General features: G+C 35.9%; 1 protein-coding gene across 2 annotated transcripts in view; it reads right to left on the bottom strand.

Annotated features, from left to right (window-relative positions):
• Nucleotides 1-19,260, bottom strand: part of LOC124721713 (ras-like GTP-binding protein Rho1) — a 60,001-nt gene that overhangs the window by 16,382 nt on the left and 24,359 nt on the right. The window contains exon 2 of one of the 2 annotated variants that reach the window (XM_047246800.1): nt 11,180-11,322. The exons of the other annotated variant lie outside the window; for it this stretch is intronic. Within the exon in view, the coding sequence (XP_047102756.1) occupies nt 11,180-11,243 (64 nt within the window). The 5' untranslated portion in view covers nt 11,244-11,322. The remainder of the gene's footprint in view (nt 1-11,179; nt 11,323-19,260) is intronic. 2 annotated transcript variants of the gene reach the window in all.

The following is a 19,260-nucleotide window of genomic DNA, read 5'->3' on the forward strand; positions in this document are numbered from 1 at the left end:
TTCTAATTTAGTTCTGGTTTTAAGTAAAGCATATTTTGCTTTCGGTTAGTTTGCAGTGTAAGAGGACCATTAGTGTACTGATGAAAACTTGTATAAATGTAATGCTATTGTCCATGGAAGCTTGCTCCTGCAACACAGCATTCTAATCACCACAAGGGCCATGCCTCATAGCAGAGCAACAGACAGCAGCAGGTGTTTTTTTTTCCCCCCACAGGATCCCAAGGCTGATGGTACATTTCTTAAGTGTCAGAGGCCAAAGCTAGAAGACTTCTCTTTTAGGATGCTTTTGTTACCTTCAAGCTACTTTAATTTTTTTTACACGATTCATAAATTTGTTATACAACATCATGAGGGAAGCAATACTGCTGGGCCAATTATGTCATTGAGGGTGCGGGAATAACTGCAACAATGTACTGATCCAGAACCCACACAACACTTATTAAAGCACCCTACTCAGTGGAAGTCTCACTGATATTTCCAATCCGTAACTATTTTTCATATATGTATGCAGCATACTGTCCTGACTGGTGATGCAATGTTAATATATCTACTTTATTACTGTCACTAATTTTAGTCAGAAAAGGTGACATTTGAAACTCCACCTATCTGAATTGCTGCTTCATCAGTTGGCAAAAAACTGATGGTTTTTCTAGTTCCTGCTAGAGTATGCACATCTTAAACCCTCTCTTCTAGTAATACTTCCCCTTTGTTCAATTTCTTCTTCGCTACTGAAAGCAAACAAATTTAATGCCATTAATGGGCTCACAAGGCAGAAAATCATGTCACACCTACAGCCATGACAATATATTGCATGTATTTATGTAAAAGTGGGAGGAGGATTGGAGATGTCGGCAATATTTCTGTTGAGCGGAAGGATGCTTTAATAAGATTTATGCATTCACATGGCCCAAAAAATCCATTTTACTGGCTATCTAGAAGTGACAAGTACTCTGTTCCAGAACGGCACATTTTGCAGCTATTGCAACATGCTCCGTGACATCATTTGCGAGCTGTATATAGAGTTTTTCTCATGACATTCTATAGCAAATTAATTACAACCTATAAGAAATTCAAACAGCTTGAAGGAAACATAAGCTTAGGGTTCTAAAAGGCACCTCATCTAGCTTTGGTCCCTAACATTTAAATGTATCATCAGGTTTGGGAACCTGTGGTAAGGAAATCTACTCGTGGCTGCTCTTGCACATCTATTACATGCGGGTCCCTAAGATGATGGCGATGCTAGTTTTTCCTCACTTTAAATGAAACAAGCAGTGGATAAACCATCGTGCGCAACAGCAACACATTTACACAACTTTTCCACCAGTACACTAATGTTCCTCACAAACTATATGGACACAAAATATGCTACACTTTAAACCGGAATTCAAAATAGCACATCAATAGCATAGCACAATACTCAAGATTCTCTACAACAGAACCCTTTCCAAAAAATATCAGGCAGACAATGGCGTAAAACTTTAAGGCAACTTATATGATGTGTGTTGCAGCTGTTACGCAACAATTTTGTTATCATGATGGTCCAGTGCCTTGGCAATGCACAGTTAAATATTGAAGTTTATAACCAGTTTGATACTGTAGTTATTACGGCAAACAGGCTCAAATATGTCACAATGAGTCATGGCAACTTACATCCCTTTTTGGAGTGAGTTGTTCTGACTATCTCACTTCCTAGGCATCAGGACTTTTGATATTACCTGCCCCAGGGAGTAGTAAAAAAAATTGTAGAACATAAAAGATATCAGATTTAATTGGAGTACCAGACCAAATATAGTTATTTAGATGGTTTAGGACATAATCTTTTTAATGAAAACAGTTCAAAAGAGTTTGCAGAGAACTTTTTATTGTAAACGTGGGCTACAAATAGCCATTTCTGGCATTTTTACAGAAACCATCAACTTTGCCCTCAATTTGTAAACTACTGGGAAGCCGTAGGGAATGACATTGTATTGGTAAGTTATTAAACACTAAATTTCAGGTTTATCCCGCAATTACTTCCAGACATACAAAAAGCTAAAATCTCGTGTTTAAAGGGTCTATTTTTCTGGCCAATTTTGCTTCAAATTATACTATTAAAAATGCTCAAGAAATCCATTATTTTGCTTAAGAGGGTGCAAAAAGTTGTACAGGATGACCTAGTTCTTTCAAGAAAATACTGCCAGAGATATTGGATCTCAAAGTTGCTGAAAACTTGGGGGTGCACCACTGAAAGTTGCACTGTGGGGTCAAACAATTATATTGGCAAAATTAAAACTCTACCATTTTTTTTTTTAGGAAAATGTGCAAATATTCATACAAAATTTTATCAGGATCCACAATGGTCATGCAGGGACCTCAAGATCACTTGGCACAGAATGATTCTACTGTTAGCAGTTTAAGTAATATACACTGTTAAAACCTGTTGACCAATATTCTCTTTTAAAGGTTGCAAACTACTCTTACGCTCATATCCCTTCAAATATCCTTCTGTAGCTACTTTCAACTTTTCACTATATTGATTTGAAGGTACAATTATTATGAAATTTGTTATACATACCATTGTAGAGCAGATTTTGGTATATGATTACATATTTTATCCTTTTACTGAATTTTGGCATAAAAGCATAATCTTACTTGTTATACGCAACTGGTGGTAATGTGGCTTGATCGTACTCTTGTTTTTCTTGTAGGGTAACAACTAATTGAAAGAAATCTTTATTTTACTCCCATTCTACTTGCTTAATAATGTAATGGCTTGGTTGAAAAAGTAGCAGTATAAAATGAAATAGCCATTCCATGGTTGAAAAACTGAGAATTAACTGTATTACTCCACAGTGGATTACTTTCATGCAAATTCAGAAAGCATTAAGATAACTGTGCAAAAAATGAGGTACTCTTACAACTATTTTCAATGTCCTCAGATTGATATAAAATTGTAAAATTTTCAGCTCAAGATAGTGCACCACGACATCTAAAGGAGATTAAAAATTGTGACAATTCAACAAATCATGCATCAGTCAATTCTTTCCACAGAAATGAGATCTTTTACATATACTTACTAAACACCATGGCACTGAATTTCCCAGGCTACACAAACCAAAAATGCTACTTGGAGCAATATGCAGTTTTAAGGTTACTGCTGGGTCATTCCACATCAAAACACACAATAATTCAATGAATTGTAACCCTCTATCTCAGATTTTCACAAACCTTTGCACATTTGCTAATACTTATAACATAGGAAGTTCTGCAAAGTCTTTTTAGTCTCAGCCTACAACTTTATTTTATATCAAATTTTGAATGTAGTGATATTCTGATATCTCGGCTCTGCAAGAATGTCAATGCAAAATGGTACTTATCTACATATATGCCCATAACACAGGTGTTCATGAAGATTTTTTTTCAGGAGTTAAGTAAAGCACATAGTTAACAGATATCCAGTTACTGAAGCAATCAAGTTGCAAAGAAAGTTTTTAAAAATATTAATATACGTCAATTTTCAATTTCAGAAAAATTGCAAGGGTGTGGAAAAATGCTTATCTCACATTTGTCCAACCTGCTGGGAACCTCATTTTGGTCTTAAATAATAGCCTAGATTGTAAAGCTTTCAAATAAAATAAAAATTTTAATGGGTCTTCTGTTAATTGACACTTACATCTTAAATCTAAATACTTTTTGCTGGGATGGAAAAGGGTCATTTTAAGTAATTCATCCACTTACTGTCTCACTGCCTCAGATGCAAGGGTATCAATTTGGCATATTTAAGCACAACTCATTTTAGGCAGGCAAGTTAACCTTATGTGTGAAAATTTATTTCCTTCCATTTGACTAATTCAGTAATTTTTTAAAGACTATGATATACATGATTTGTCTGTTCAGCCCATCACCTGCTCACAGTGATAAAGTGTTCTTAGACTGCAGTAGTTTGTCTGAAACCTTTATAGGCATGGAAACAATGCAACAATTGCTAAAATTCATTATTGAGAATGCAACAATTAGTTTATTTGGCCTCAGTTGCTTTGTCTTTCTGTGAGATAGGCCATATCTGTTTGTGGCGTGGCTGTATCATTCCAGCTGTATAAAGTATGTTTTTAGTCAACTGGTGCTCAGTTAATAGCAATGGAAAATGTGAATTAAAGCACTGTTGGAAAATTACTGACACACCATGTCATTTGACAACCTATGCCTTAATAAAAACTATAAAAAAAATAGAAGAGCTGAGTGAAGACCAACGAGATTTGATATTGCTGCGATTAGCTGTCCACAAGATCAAGAAAGTGCTATGATATGTGGACATCACAGACACTATTACTTAAAAGGTTTTGAAAGTCATCAAAGAGCTTGTGAGTCTATCAAAAAACACAGACAAACAGTTAAAAATCATTGAGGTCAGTTTGCTTGTCTTTGTCTAAAACATTAAGTACTAAAGGAATCTACTACAGTATGTAAAACCAGGCCAAAAACTGTGCACATGTTGTAAGATTTGTGAACAGAAAACTGACATCACTGATACAAATGGAAGAGACTGAGATGACCCAGAAGTGATACTTCACGAATCAGTACTAAAAAGTCAAAGTATTGAGGATGCAAATTAATCTTTACACGATTTGGGGCGCTCTCCCCCTTAAAACTTCACTCCATTCGAAATCACAGCGAGGCTTCATATGGCAAAAAGAAGCTATAAAAGTTAAGAGTGTTTTGGAAAGAAAAGTGGGCCAGGCATTAGATTGCAGTATTGAATATTCTGAGAGTAGAGAAGAAAAATTTGATTATGAAATTGTTAAGAAAGCCAAAGATTTTGATACCAAGATATTGTTAATGAAAGAGAAAGTAGTGTAAGAAAAAGTCAGAATCCAATGTTAGTGAGTATGTGGTTCGACAAGCAAAGAAACTGAAAACAGAAATGGGTATTTTAGCAATTCCTAAACCAAAAAGGGGGAAGTTATTGCTGATTAAATCTTAAAGATTGTCACCAATTTCGACCAAAATGATTAACATACTCAAATGTTACCAGGAACAAAAGACATAGTTAGAATACAGAAGAATGTGTATATGCAAAAAGACTCATTCTTTGCAACTTATGAGAAATGTACTCTTACAGAATCCAAACATTAACATTGGTCTTTAAAACTGAATTGGTGTGTTTTAGCTAGGGCTGCCAGCAATCATTTAGAGATTGAGTGTGTGTGTGTGTGTGTGTGTGTGTGTGTGTGTGTGTGTGTGTGTGTGTGTTCCACCAAAGTGTAAACTGCTTTTGGATGTGGAACAATGAAGAAATATACAAAGAACTTACAAAATTTCATGTATGTGGCTCTGAAAACTACAACTGCATGCTTAATCACTGTGATTCTCCCAATGACGGCAAACTATCAGAATTATTAAAAGAGAAATTAGCTTACAAACAGGCTGATGAAAAAATTGAGTTCCGCCAGATCAGGCAGAACTGGTAAAGAAGTCTGCAACTGTTGGTAATAAAATTACAGGCACTTAAACCACACTCATTATAGATAAGTGTCAGTCAAAAATTGTTGAACCAATTGAAAGAAAATCAAACACCAGAAAAAGCAATTCTGCTAATGGACTTCACTAAAAACTAGTTCTGTACTTCAGAATGAAATTCAGAGTTACCACTGGACAAGAAGGAGCTAGCTATACAATCCATCCCATGGGTGTTCATGTGGTAAAGGAAGAAAGTAAATTGGTAATAGTTAACCACTGCTTTATAAGTGATGATATGAAACATGATGTAGGATTTGTAAATGCTGTCCAGGAAGAAATGGTTACGTGGCTGGCAAAGCATTACCCACAAGTGAAGAAAGCACACTATTTCACTGATGTGCTGCTCAATACAAGAACAGAAAAGCTTTAAAAACTTGTGTGAGCACAAAAATGATTTTTCTATTGATGCCAATCATTCCTTTTTCGCTATTAGCCATGGTAAATCTGTGTACTGTGGTTTGGGAGGACCTATAAAATGTATACTGAGAGGATCTAGTGGATGATGCACAAATAACTGCATCTGGTGTGTACGATTACTGCAAAGCTAATATTGGCCTTTTTTTCCACTTCTTAGAGAAAGTCAATGTAGATTTCCTAAGTAACAACCTCAAGGAGAGATTTTCGACAGCCCGTACAATACCCGCAACCGGGAATTTTCACCACTACAAATCACTTTCTTGTGATTCTTTAGACATCAGAAGAGTAACTACTTCTGAAAAGCCTTCCTTGATTTTTTTCATACAATGAAAATGCCCCACAATGGACATGCACTCATTCCTAACAAAATTCTTTTGTAGCAGCTGTATATAATGACAGATGGTACTTTGCCTTTGTCAAAAAGTCTGTGATGGAGGCGATGTTTATCTACCTTTTCTCCACCCACCTGGACCAATAGTGTCACTCCTTTGGCCTGAGAATGAAGACTCTTGTTTTGTGCCTTTGGAAAACATTTTGTGCGCTGTTGGTGTACCTAAATCAGCATCATTAGGCAGAATGTACTACTTTAATGAAAAATTTACGAAGTTAACAGAATATAATTTGTCACAGTGGTTTAAAAACAGAAATGTTCTTAAGCAGTTTCATTGATAGTTTCAGGGATCATCACTGCTGAACATGTACGTGATGCCAATTTGACTCCCTAAATAAAGTTAACTCCTGCTTCAATTAAATTTATACATTTTGGCTCTGTAGTTTCATGAAGCAGCAATACTACAGGTTGTCAGTTTGCATAGTTTGATCTGAATGATCTTCTGAACAATGATGTGAAATGTTAAATGAACATCCAATATCTATCAAAACTACTTTTTTTTTGCTTTTAAATAATATCAGAGTTTCAATAAAAATAAATCTTGTATCAGCTGTCAGAAAGCTTTACATATTTAAAAAAATCATTGTTTGGACCACAACAGCTTAAGTTGATTTTCTATACTACCATAAGTCAAGAATAGTTAATTTTTTTCCTAATAAAGATACAGCCCTTCTGTGACATATTGGGAAATGTGACAGTAATGTGTTGAAAATAAGACACTTTCTTCTTCTTCTGTAGAAAAAGTTTTGTGAAAATCTGGAGAAGCTGGTGTAAGGTACTCATAATTTTGTTTTCATCACAGCATGAAGTACTGTGATTTTTCAGATTTATTTGTGTATCCATTTGTAGAAACCCATTAATAATTTTATTACATTACATTGTGTACTGTCTTGGGTATTACTTAAGACCAATGATTATAAGTTCCCACCAGGTTGGAGAAATCTGATAAGCATTTTTGAATATGTGTGTGTGTGTGTGTGTGTGTGTGTGTGTGTGTGTGTGTCCCTTTTTCCGCAAATTGAAAAGTGACCCACATTAAATTTTTTGTATCACTCTTTGTAACTTTACTGCTTAAATAATTACATATCAGTTAAGTATGTGCTTCTTTTACTTATGACAAAAATTCCAAATCAAAAGCTTCATAAACACCCGAGTTATCGGCATTTATGTAGGTAAGTACCATTTTGCATTGAAATTCGTGCAGAGCCCAGTTATCAAAGTATCATTACATTTAAAATTCGATAGGGGAAAAAAAAAAAAATTTTGCCTGAGAGCAAAAACATTTTGCACCGGTTTTTATGTTATAAGTATAAGCAAATATACAAAGTTTCATGAAAATCTGAGATGATGGGAGACATGAACGGCACAATTTGACATGGAATATCCCTGCACTAACATTCGTGAAAATTGCAACACCCTGAAATAATGGCCTAAATGTATTTCAAGTCAAACAGCTTGTCTGCAAGTGATTAAGACTGCTGAGCAATGGCATAACACTGACCTTTACAGTCACAAAAGAGAGATTTCAAAAAAAGAGGAAGTGGGAAGACAACAGCCAGTGAGCATTAATACTAATGTGAGTTTGAATAGGGTACATTGGCAAGTTTCAAGAAAAATTGTCATATTGCAATATTTCAGCTTGTACAGGATGGAAGCAATGATAGATTACTGGACGAGACTATCCAGTCACTGTATATTATGATCACAACATTGTCTGTATGGACATTACAGAACCTACAGCTTCATCTACAGTTTTATTTTAACACTGGAACTAGTGGCTCACATGCCCACTGCATCATCTTCCATTGGCCTGGAAAAACACAGAATGCAATGGGCATGTTACCACCATCACTGTACTAAGTGATAAACAGTAGTGTTTTCCACAAAGCCCCACTTCAGCCCATTCTGCACTGATCATCATTTACAGAAAAGGAATAAAAATGTTGAAACACAAAAAACATTTTCTGGTCTAATTCAATCTAGGAAACCTAGAGAGATTCAAACCAACTTGAAATTGTTTTGAAACAGATAAATACAGGTGCTGTATGGTTTTCAAAGCAATCTTACACCATTCTTTCTGCAAAATTGCGGAAGTTCAGGTAACAATGAGGGATGTAAATAGTGGCCCCACCCCCTTCTCTCCAAAGTAGACCACAAAGGCTCAATAATATTGAGGTCTGGTGACTGGTGGTCAGGAGTGAGGCTGTAATTTATCCTCATGCTCACAAAACCACTAACAATGTGAGCTGTGTTAACAGGGACCCCAATGTCTTGGAACACAGAATCACCACTGTAGAAGAAACATACCCTGGGATGGACCTTATCAGCTAAAGTGGTCGTATAGCCCTTGCACGTAATGTAACCTTTCAGAGTAAACATGGGGACCATGGAATACCATGATGTGGCTACCCAAATCATCACTTGGGAAGTAAACTCGGCCCGAAGTTGGAAACAATGTGCAACAATACTCATCTGACCAAGTGACTTTCTTCCCTTGCTCCACTGTTCAGGTTTCACTATCAGAACTGCATAGAGCACTGTTCTGACCATGACTGGCACTTGCAATGTACTGAGGATATTGTACAAGTGTCATTCATGGTCAAATATAACAGTGCAATCTGCAGGCTTGGCTAGCATATGCATTTATGTTCAAAATGCATAGCTCACAGTGTTTAGATGTCTCTGTCCAAACCTGTATGTGTTTGATGCCACTGTGGTGACCACAATCTGGAGCTGCATTGTAGAACAGCTAAGTGGAAAAATTGAAGGTGACATGGACTGGACTTTCATTGGATATAACATGCATTATTGGCCACTACATACTGAAGGCGATCTAATCAGGAACCACATCGACATAGTGATGTTTGGGCCTGATATAGTGCTCCTTAGATAACTCCACATTCAATATTTTAACAGGAGACAGGCACCAATTCTTGTTTGAATTGTTTGTTCATCTGCTACATCACTCATTAAATATATCTGGGATGTGGTCTGTTAGCAACTTGCCACAGTCCTAAAGCAACCACTGCTGCTGTTTTGTGGGCATTTACAAATTGTGTAAAAGATTCTCTATGAACATATTCAGACACACTAACTCCATGAACGTATGTTTAAAGGCTTCAAACCACACTGAACTCTCCAAGTCAAATCATGCACAGTTGTCTATCATTTGCGTATTCTCAAATATATAGTTTGTTGTATAAACTTTAGTTCACTCAAACATACCCCTCCCAGTATTACAATTTTCACTGACAGTAGTGTGTGTAAAGAGCAAAAGTTAAACTGCCCATGGAGTTACATGCCAAACATACAACCTATACTTTTCCTTTCCTCCTAACACCCTCTCTTCACCCACAGGACTTATAGCTGATTCTACATTTTAGAAGTCCATAATGCAGCAAAGTTTTCACATTCCTGTGTAGGCCTACTAATTTCCTCGTGACAAGATGCACATCCAGTGTGAGAAACCCCAAAGTCAGACCCAGGACACCCTTCTGATCCTTAGTCTGCTGTATTACCAAATGAGCCCATTAGGTATTTTGGGTGTACACACACACACACACACACACACACACACACACACGTCTGCCTTTATCGTAAATGTTAATGTAACTTAAGAATGGCCCATTTTATGAGATGTGTTCATCTGAAATACTTATGTAGTAATTAAGTGGGTGGGTATACTGAAAAGTTGAGTGCTTAAATAAAAAAGGCAATATTCATACTTTTGTAAATGAATCCCACGCTTTCCACTGATGCTCCAATGTAACAATTTCTCATCCAATTTATTTTCCCAAGCGTAGCATAACTTGAGTTTCGAAAATGATTGTTTTTACAATGGACATGTCAGCTTTTAAAACTAATCAGTTGACAAGTCTACTGTAAGTAGTCGATTATTCCTACATCCACAGAGATGTAGTTTTGAATTATAGCAAGAATTTTCTTCACACATTGTCATATCAACTGCTGAACAGAACTTTATATTAATGTCAATCATTAGAGACAACAAATTAGTAACACACAACATATATTTTTTGGCTGCTATAGGAGCTAGTGCAATAGAACAAAAATGACAACTTAGTTCTTTCCCATAACATTCTATACTTTAAGCATGCTTCAAACACATACAGCACTGTTTAATTATGCTTACATGCTCACTTTTTAGCTAGTTTTCTTTTAAGCTAACTTAATGTGTACATAGAAACAGAAAGCAAGTCCACAAAAGCCATTCTAAGTGTCACATTGAATATTACCCACAAGAAGGAATTACACAGTGATGCAAACTATAAGTCAGCACATTGATCACTTTCAGGTGTAACACTAGTACTTATGACTTGTCCTTAACAGCAGCAAGCTTTGTGCTGGGGTTACTATTTCCAGACATATGGGAGCTTGAAAACTACATTATTATTCCAGGACCACACTCAAAAAAAACTGAGGTTTTACAATCACAAGCAGTGTAATGAAAGAGTTGAATTGCAAGACAAAGACAGTAAGGTACCGATGCTATAATAAAGATCTAAAGAGTGCAAAGCTACAATCCAGCTGATCTTTTACTTGCCTTTTTTTGTGAAATGAGTTATGTATCTTTTCAAGTACCTCTGATAACATGGATGTGTGTAAACCAGAGCTACACAGAACTTCAGATACATTCAAATTTAACAACCTCAATGAAGCATTTAACTGCAAGAAAGTGCTAACGGCCACAGTATTAACTGTTGACAAGACTAAGGAGAGGGTAAGGAAAAGAACTAAAGTGGGAAGTCCACAGGTAAGTGCAGTCTATTTTCATTCCTTGTGGAAACGATAACATGCTAAATACTTCCATTAACATACAAAATGCAAACAGTCACTGAGGTCTCGGAAAGTTCTTACCTGAAGATGATGATGTTGTCGAAAATTGACAATTTCCAAAAATAAGCCGGGTAAACCGGTCCATAAGGAAATGCCACTGAGATGGATTTGTAACTTTGGGCTCAATTCCAGCTTTCAGTCAACTGAAAACATCTATGTAGCTCCTGGAATGTATGTATTCCGATCAGAGCTATAAAGTTAGTCTCACACGCACACAAACAAACCAAAACAAATATATTATGCATGACGTGTTTTAACAAAAATATAAAAGGGCTGTACTAACCTCAGAAACCCAACTCTTATGAATTGTCAATAATACATAATCATCACAAACTTTACTTAGTATGCGCTCATGTACATTTACTTTGTGGCAAGTATTCCACAAAATCTACATAAACGCCATTAAAAAGAGAAAAGGAAGTTATTGGTAGTGTGTATATGAAAATGATGTGGTCGCTAAAGACTGTATGGTTACAGCTATGAACCAAATTTCATCCAAAACCAGTATCACCAAGGAAAATAGAGTGGAAGAACAAAAGAATTTTGTCACAAGCTTTGCATCTGTATAGATTGATGTAATTTTTGTAAAAAAAATAAAATAAAATAAAATTCTTCCACTCTTTGTGAGAGAAAACTGCTTTGACTGAGGAGCAAACCTTGAATATTAGAAACTGTAAAAAACTACCTTGTCATTTTACTTAAAATTGTTAAGCACAAACCTACTTCTTCTGTCTTCTTCCATAGTATTCATAAATTATTGGAACCATTTGCTTGGAAAACGTCAATATTCCGAAAGAAAAACCAGAGGATCAACCACCTCAGTATTGATCAAAAACCAAGTAATTTGATACGTTTAAAGATCTTTCAAAGAAATTTGTGCATAATTGATAGCATTTTCAAACCAATTTGTCGTACTGATGATCTCTGTATTATAGTCACAAAAACAATTCTTAACATTTAAGTGTTTCAAAAAATCATACATTGATTAATACTTCAGTAATGTACAGTCAACATTCATACTCAAATTCTTCTACAAGAGACTAAAAAGAGGAACAAACAGGTAAAAAATGAAGGAATGATGGAAATATGTTCCAACCAACTCATGTTGAGAATGTAAATGGGATGTGCAAGAATTAGCAGTAAAGATGAAAATTCACTAACATCATTAATGAGATGACACTGGATGCAATGAAAGGGGTAAACAATGATATGGACATGGAACAGAAAGGAAAAGGACATGGTATGAAGACAACAGGAATTATAAGACGGCAAATGAAAAGGCAAAGAAATTGTGGCCATTGTTTGCAGAAGAACTACAATATTATCCGTAGGCTAAAGAAAGTAGGTCCCCTTTGTGATACTATTTCAGTACAGATTTCAGAATGAAAACAGCAATGAACTAACTGCAGAGGTGACCAGGAAATAATACTTTAAAGTTGATTAATACTCAACAAGAATTGCTACTAACATAGTTGAAACAATATTATGGTGTGAGCTCACTAAAACAATTCCAGAGGCAAAGAAGGAAATGAAAAATGTGAAGGTGGAAAACATTGGGAAAGGCTGAAACATGCACAGGAATAGGGAATTATAAAATCAGGGTAATGTTCTTCAACTGAAAGCTCTACAAGAATAAGAGCTGCAAGAAGAATGACAGTTTCAGAGAAGAAAGTACTACCCACTGTAGTTGTTGCTTGCCACTTTGTACAAATATATATAAAAATAATATTTATGAGATTTTAATATTACTTCCACAGACCACCATAAGCCTTACAGTCTTGAGTGTCTATGAAAGACAAGTGCCACCACGTATGAGAAATGGAACTTTACGATAAACTTATTTAATACAACAAAGAGTGGGGGAACAATGAATGGTGCTGATACAAGTGACATCAATAGTAATCTAAATCCACCAAATTAAACTAATTTTAGTGAACTGAAGAGAGATAATTGAATGCAGCTGTATTAACAACAGATTCTGGAGACCATGGGACGTTTCAGGTACTTTGCATGGGACACACCGTGGAATGTCAAATGAAGAGGTTAAAAGAAGAGAGAACATTAGCTACCAAATTCTACTATCGTGTGAAAAGAAAGTACCACATAAATATGAATGCAGTACGAAATTATGTGTTTCTATTACACATAAAACAAAAATAGGTAAGAGCAAATCAACTACAATTAGGCTACACAAGATTCTTGATAAATGTGGTATGAAGACGAAGAAACAAATATGAAAATAAAAATCCGAGATATAATTCAGGTGGACAGGCTTGTTGAAATAGCCAAATAATCAGAACTCAAATGGCTCTGACTTTTTAAAATGACACAATTATCTCAGACGTTTGACCATGAACACTACAAGAAATACTACTGAGAAGAGTAAGAAGTTAATTAAGAGTCAAAAAACACAGTAAATAAAGTTATTCTGTGCATGCAGTAGTCCCCTTCCCCACCCCCAAGCTTTTAAATATCAGAAGGAAGCCATCTTTGAGAACCACCAAGAAATAATGAGTAAATATTAACTTTGCTGATATGTCTATATTTTCTAAACAGCTGCAGTCTAGCAGTACTTTCTTTCAGGGCAGCACTTGCTTCTTCCACATCGTTTTCTATTCTCTGCTCTATCATACATTTTTTCAAAGTGTGTTTTTAACTTAGGTAGTTTTTTGATAAAATTAAATTATGATTACAATCAATCAGGTTTAGACTCCTACATTTAAATCTGCTCCTTACATTTGGTTCAGTTGACATAACCTGATACTTTGTCCATCCACAGCTCTCCTCCATACACATTTTAGAAGGAATGTGTTCAAATGCATAGCAAAAGGTAATCAGTGTGAACTAACTGACATACCAAAATTCAGTCTCTCAGTTCTTTCACAGTAATTTAAATTTTCATCATTTTCCTATCACTTACTCAATGGAACCTAAGTGTCTTCCACATGAAGTAAATTAGTTCTCATATGCTGTTCTAAATGAAATTGGTATCTTTTCTATTATGACAATACAGTAATTTGGAAAAGTCTTGGATATCAAAGCTGTGTATACAATATGAGCGACATATCAAGTGCTTCACTGCCGAAGTAAAATATTTGGATGCTGTTTTCTACTTTGCAAAAGGAATATCACATAGTAGTATAAAGAGTAATGACACTGTCTTCATATCTACTAAAATTACTCTTTCGTGGCAGAAATTAATTCCTTTGAATACGCTCTAAGGGGAACACAATGTCACAGGTTTCCTTGTAAAGTTTAACATGTCTATCCATGACACTGACAATTTCTTTGTTCTGTATCTGGCAACAAGCTACACTCCCAACTATGCCCCAGTAAAACTCAGGAAAGATCCAAGCAGTGAGTGCAACTCACGCTAGAAAATACTGAGGTCAACTTGCCACCTGCTGAGTGATAACCCCCCCCCCCACCCCATTAGTACTCTATTACCATGAAAACTAAATTTAAAATCATCTACCAAAATTTCAAGTTTCTGCCTTTGAGTAACAAACATGCAGAAATATCTGAATATTAACTAATTTAGAACAAAAACTGACTCAGTAAAAGCAGGTACTCTGTGCTCAAACTTGCCAGTAGAATGAAGCGATATCAATAATTACGACGCCAGATCCTCTGTGTCCCGATTCTGGCAGACAGCTTCAAAATCTGTAAGTTTAATAATTAAGCTCTTCTTTTTTTTTTGTTATAACAGTTAGCTACTTTAAACTGCAGCATAAGGTTTTTTTCAACAAAAGCCTTCTTGTAATTAATTCATTATGACTATTTCTTACAAAGGGTCCTTCAATTCTTTCCACTTCGCACACTGTCCACTAGTTTTACAACAGCAGAAAATTCCACTGCAAACAAACAGCTTTCTGAAGAGAGGAAAATGAGAATGGAACAGATTTGCCAATCTCTTAGAGAAAACACTAGCTCATTCAGTTGGAGACTGACAAGAGAATAAAGTCACAATGACTATTTCTTAAGTTTGCAGTTATTAATCAAAGAATACGAAAACTAAATTAGGATAGCTCTGAATCCCAATTTCCTCAAATGTCTGATATATAAAAGTAACCCATTTACCCATAATTTTCATGGTTGTACCACAGTCATGCAATGTATGGATCTACCATCCCAGTACTGTTGATTAATTGTGCAATTTTTCTGTAGCAGACACCATGAGAATCAGGCATTTTCTTCAAAGATACTGATTTTAGTGATAATAAAGCCTATGTCAATGCATGTGATACATCTGAATGTGATGAAAACTGTCTTTTGGATGATGGGGGAACCAATATACACAAAGTGTGCTGCCCAAGAAACAGTCCAATGTCACTACAATATAAGCTGCAGACAAAGTGGAGATCATATAAATGCCTGTCTCTGTCCTCACTTATCAGAAGTATGCAAGTGGTGTAAGATCTATTTTTACATCTTGGACATAGCAATGCTGGACGAGTATTATCTACTGCATATTGGACATAGCACCAAAGAGGATGAAGTCAATGAAGTCGCAGCGCAATGAGGCAGTGCACCTTCAAAATAATATGACCTTCCCTGATTGCGTGAGTATATTACGACCAAGCTTAACAAAACATCCAGCAAGGGTTCAAGATACATGAAAATAATGCACACAGAGAAGACCAGCACTGCCTCTAGGAGTACGCATTTCTTCAATGATCAATAAGAAAGCACCAACTTCGAGGGACTTAATGTAGGTACTGCCTGTTCCAACAATATTAGAAAGAACAAATGATATCTTCTCAGCAAAATTGTGAAGTTCACTGGAACAAAACTAGAGTAGTGAGAGAGGCGAACAAAATTAGAGTAGTGAGAGAGGGGGGAAAGTGCCTAAATAGAATGTTTTGTGTTACTCTTTATCACCATCTGTAATGGTTCCAAATGTGAAATCTTGCTATACATTTTGGGTGATGACAAAGAATAAAACAAAGCAACAAAACAGTTTCTGGTCAGCCTCATAACTGAAAAATTAACTGTAGAAGACGGCTAGACAAATGAAGCTACAGTTGTTCTATCTTACATCATAAAGTAAATGTGAAATGTTTGTTAATTAGTATCATTATGGGCTTTTGTTTTAATTTTCACGACACTACTCAAACCGGTTAGTGTGAGGGAAAAAAATTACAGTTTCAGAACAGCAGAAATCCCTAAGACTGTCCTTATCATAAATACAATATTCATTACCCTTAACAGTTTCTACACAAATATATTTTTTGTGCCACATAAACTGATCATTTTGCAATATCAAAAATTCATTCCATTTAGTCCACAGTATCTTAAATTCAGGCATTTGGTAACAGTTACAGCCCTTATTTATGGATTGATCATAACTGTTTTACACTGTACACTCATTTCCTCCAAAAACAAATACATGAAAACATATCAATTGATTGTTATAAGACATGCATTATGCAGTAAGAGGGACACTCCAAGATGTTAATCACGAAACTTAACAGTTTGACATAATCTAGATACATCCAGAACACAGTTTTGTACGTATATACAACAATCTCAAGTGTAGTTTTTATGTAGCAGTCAGCATCTGTAGGAAAATAAATGCGAGATTTAATATGCATATTGCCTCAATATCCGCTGCCAGACAATTTATAATCCAGCCCAGTCAACTGGTTCCAGAATTAACTCAAATGCAATTAAAAACACACACACACACACACACACACACACACACACACACACTTTAGCCAAGTCTTAGTATGTAACAGTCAGAAAGGAATCGTCACTATAACCATATAACCAACCCTGTAGTCAACCTTTCAACTGGATTGCAGTCATCCTTTAGCTGGTAATAACCCATCAGGCACTGTATATACTACACATGACACTATCCTGCTATTTTCCTAATCTTTTGCTTCCACTATTGTTTTCTGCATGGTACCTGCTCTCTGTAGATCTTCCATCTGGTACACTCAAACCCACAACATTAGGTTATCCATATGTTTTTAGCATCCACCTACAGTACTACAATTTTGAGCACTTTTATTCCAGTGCTCCAATGGCACATAGCAAACTCTAAACATATACCTTCATTATATTCATCTTGTTAATCCTAATATTCGAGATGAACCATTTTCTCTGCTTATTGAGCACTATTTTTGCTTGGTTGTTTTGTTTACGATCTCTCTCTCACTCCTACCATCAGGTGTTTTACATCCTAGGGCAGCAAATTTTTGTTATTCTTGATTAAGAACCTTATTCTAGAGAACATGTCAATATGATCACATTCTACAAGACAGGTGATAAAAAGCTTACTCTCGTTTGGGCTGTTATTACCATCCTATTTTCTCTATATATATTCAAAGTGTATGCAGAGGAAAATTATTTCAGCACTGTTTCTCTCAAATGCTGTAACTCGTCTTGTTTCCATACAGCTATGTCCAGCAGCTCATTTTAACTTAACAGCTCTATATGATGGTGGTGGTGGTGGTGACAGGATTATTTACCATTTTTCAAAACTTAGTACAATAACTGCTCCTCTTTTCCCTCTGCTTCTTCCATATCAAACTATGACTTTACAGCATACACCTTCAAGATTTTTTTCCCTTGCATCTTTTCATTTTAGATCCCCGAGATAGTATGCTCAATATAAAGTACAATATTTACAGTGGTTTGATAAAAACATACGAAAAATCACAAGAAATGAATGCTTGACCATAAATCCAGATGCTAACCAAGCCTGCAGGTTGCACTGCTTTATTTGAACATGAATGGCACTTGTGCACTTTCCTCAATATCATAGTTAGAACACTGTTTTGTGCAGTTGTGGATGCATTTATTTGGAGCTAAGTGAATTTGAATGAGGACAAATTGTTGAGGCTCCTATGGTGGGTGCTTCTGTAGCAAACATAGCCAAAGTGTTTGACATTTGAAGAGGCATTGTATCACAGATTTAGACTGCATACAACAAGGACGAAACTGTGGGCTGAGTGATTGTGACAAACAAGTATTAAAGAGGATTGTAGGAAAAAGTAAGGGAACCACTCATCACTAATGCATATGCTCTTAACAGGAAAATGTACTGCTGCACCCATAAAACCTGGACTATGCGGCAATGGAAAACAGTCATTTGCTCAGATGAGTCTTCACACTGTTTCCAACTTCCAGCCAAGTTTATGTTCCAAGAGTGAAACGCAATGTGGGTTCGCTGATTTGGGCAGCCACAGCTTAGTATTCCATGAGCTCCATGAATACTCTGCAAGTTTATATTACTGCCAAGGTTTATGTGACCATTTTGGCTGATCAGGTCCATTACATGGGTCAATGTTTCTTCCACAGCAGTGATGCCGTGTACTGGGGTCCCCTATACACACAGCTCGCGTCATCAATGACTGGTTTTGTGTACATGTGGATGAACTGTTACATCTCCCCTGGCCACCACAGTCATCAGACCTCATATTACTGAGCATTGGTAGTCTACTTTGGAGAGAAATGTGCATGATCACAATCCACCACCACCTGAACTTGCCACTACTTTGCAGGAAGAATGGTATAAGATTCCCTTGAAATCTGTACAACACCTATATTTATCCATTCTGAGATGGTAGGATACTGTTTCAAATACTAACTAATTTCCTACATCATATTAGGCATGATTATTTTTGTTTCGTGTTTTTGGTATTTCCATATTTATGTCAAGCCCTGTAAGTGTTTAACAATCTTCTTTACCAGGCCTACTATAACTGCTGTTCATTTACAAAAGCCCACTAAGGTTTTTGTTGATAACAGATACTGACTTACAAAATTCACTGTTTACCTTATTTATAGTGGGATCCAAAATCTTCCAGTACTTTATCAATCCTTGATGATATTTGTTGTTTGATAGTATTAGTGTATTGTAAATTCATCCACAATGATGGAACACACTTTATCGTGATCCATAGTTTGTCATTATTCCAATACCTTTATGTTGGAACATAATTCCATCTTCATTTTTAAGGTCACTACACCTACTCCTAAGCTTTCTGAACAAGTTATCTGAAAGTGCCTTTTCATTAATTTTTGTTTTTAGTTATCAAGATCGTTTTGTGGAAGTTCCTCCCCCACTCTTCCTTGCATCTTTGTTTATG

This window comes from Schistocerca piceifrons, chromosome X, assembly GCF_021461385.2.
Source record: "Schistocerca piceifrons isolate TAMUIC-IGC-003096 chromosome X, iqSchPice1.1, whole genome shotgun sequence".
Classification (NCBI taxonomy): Eukaryota; Metazoa; Arthropoda; class Insecta; order Orthoptera; family Acrididae; genus Schistocerca; species Schistocerca piceifrons.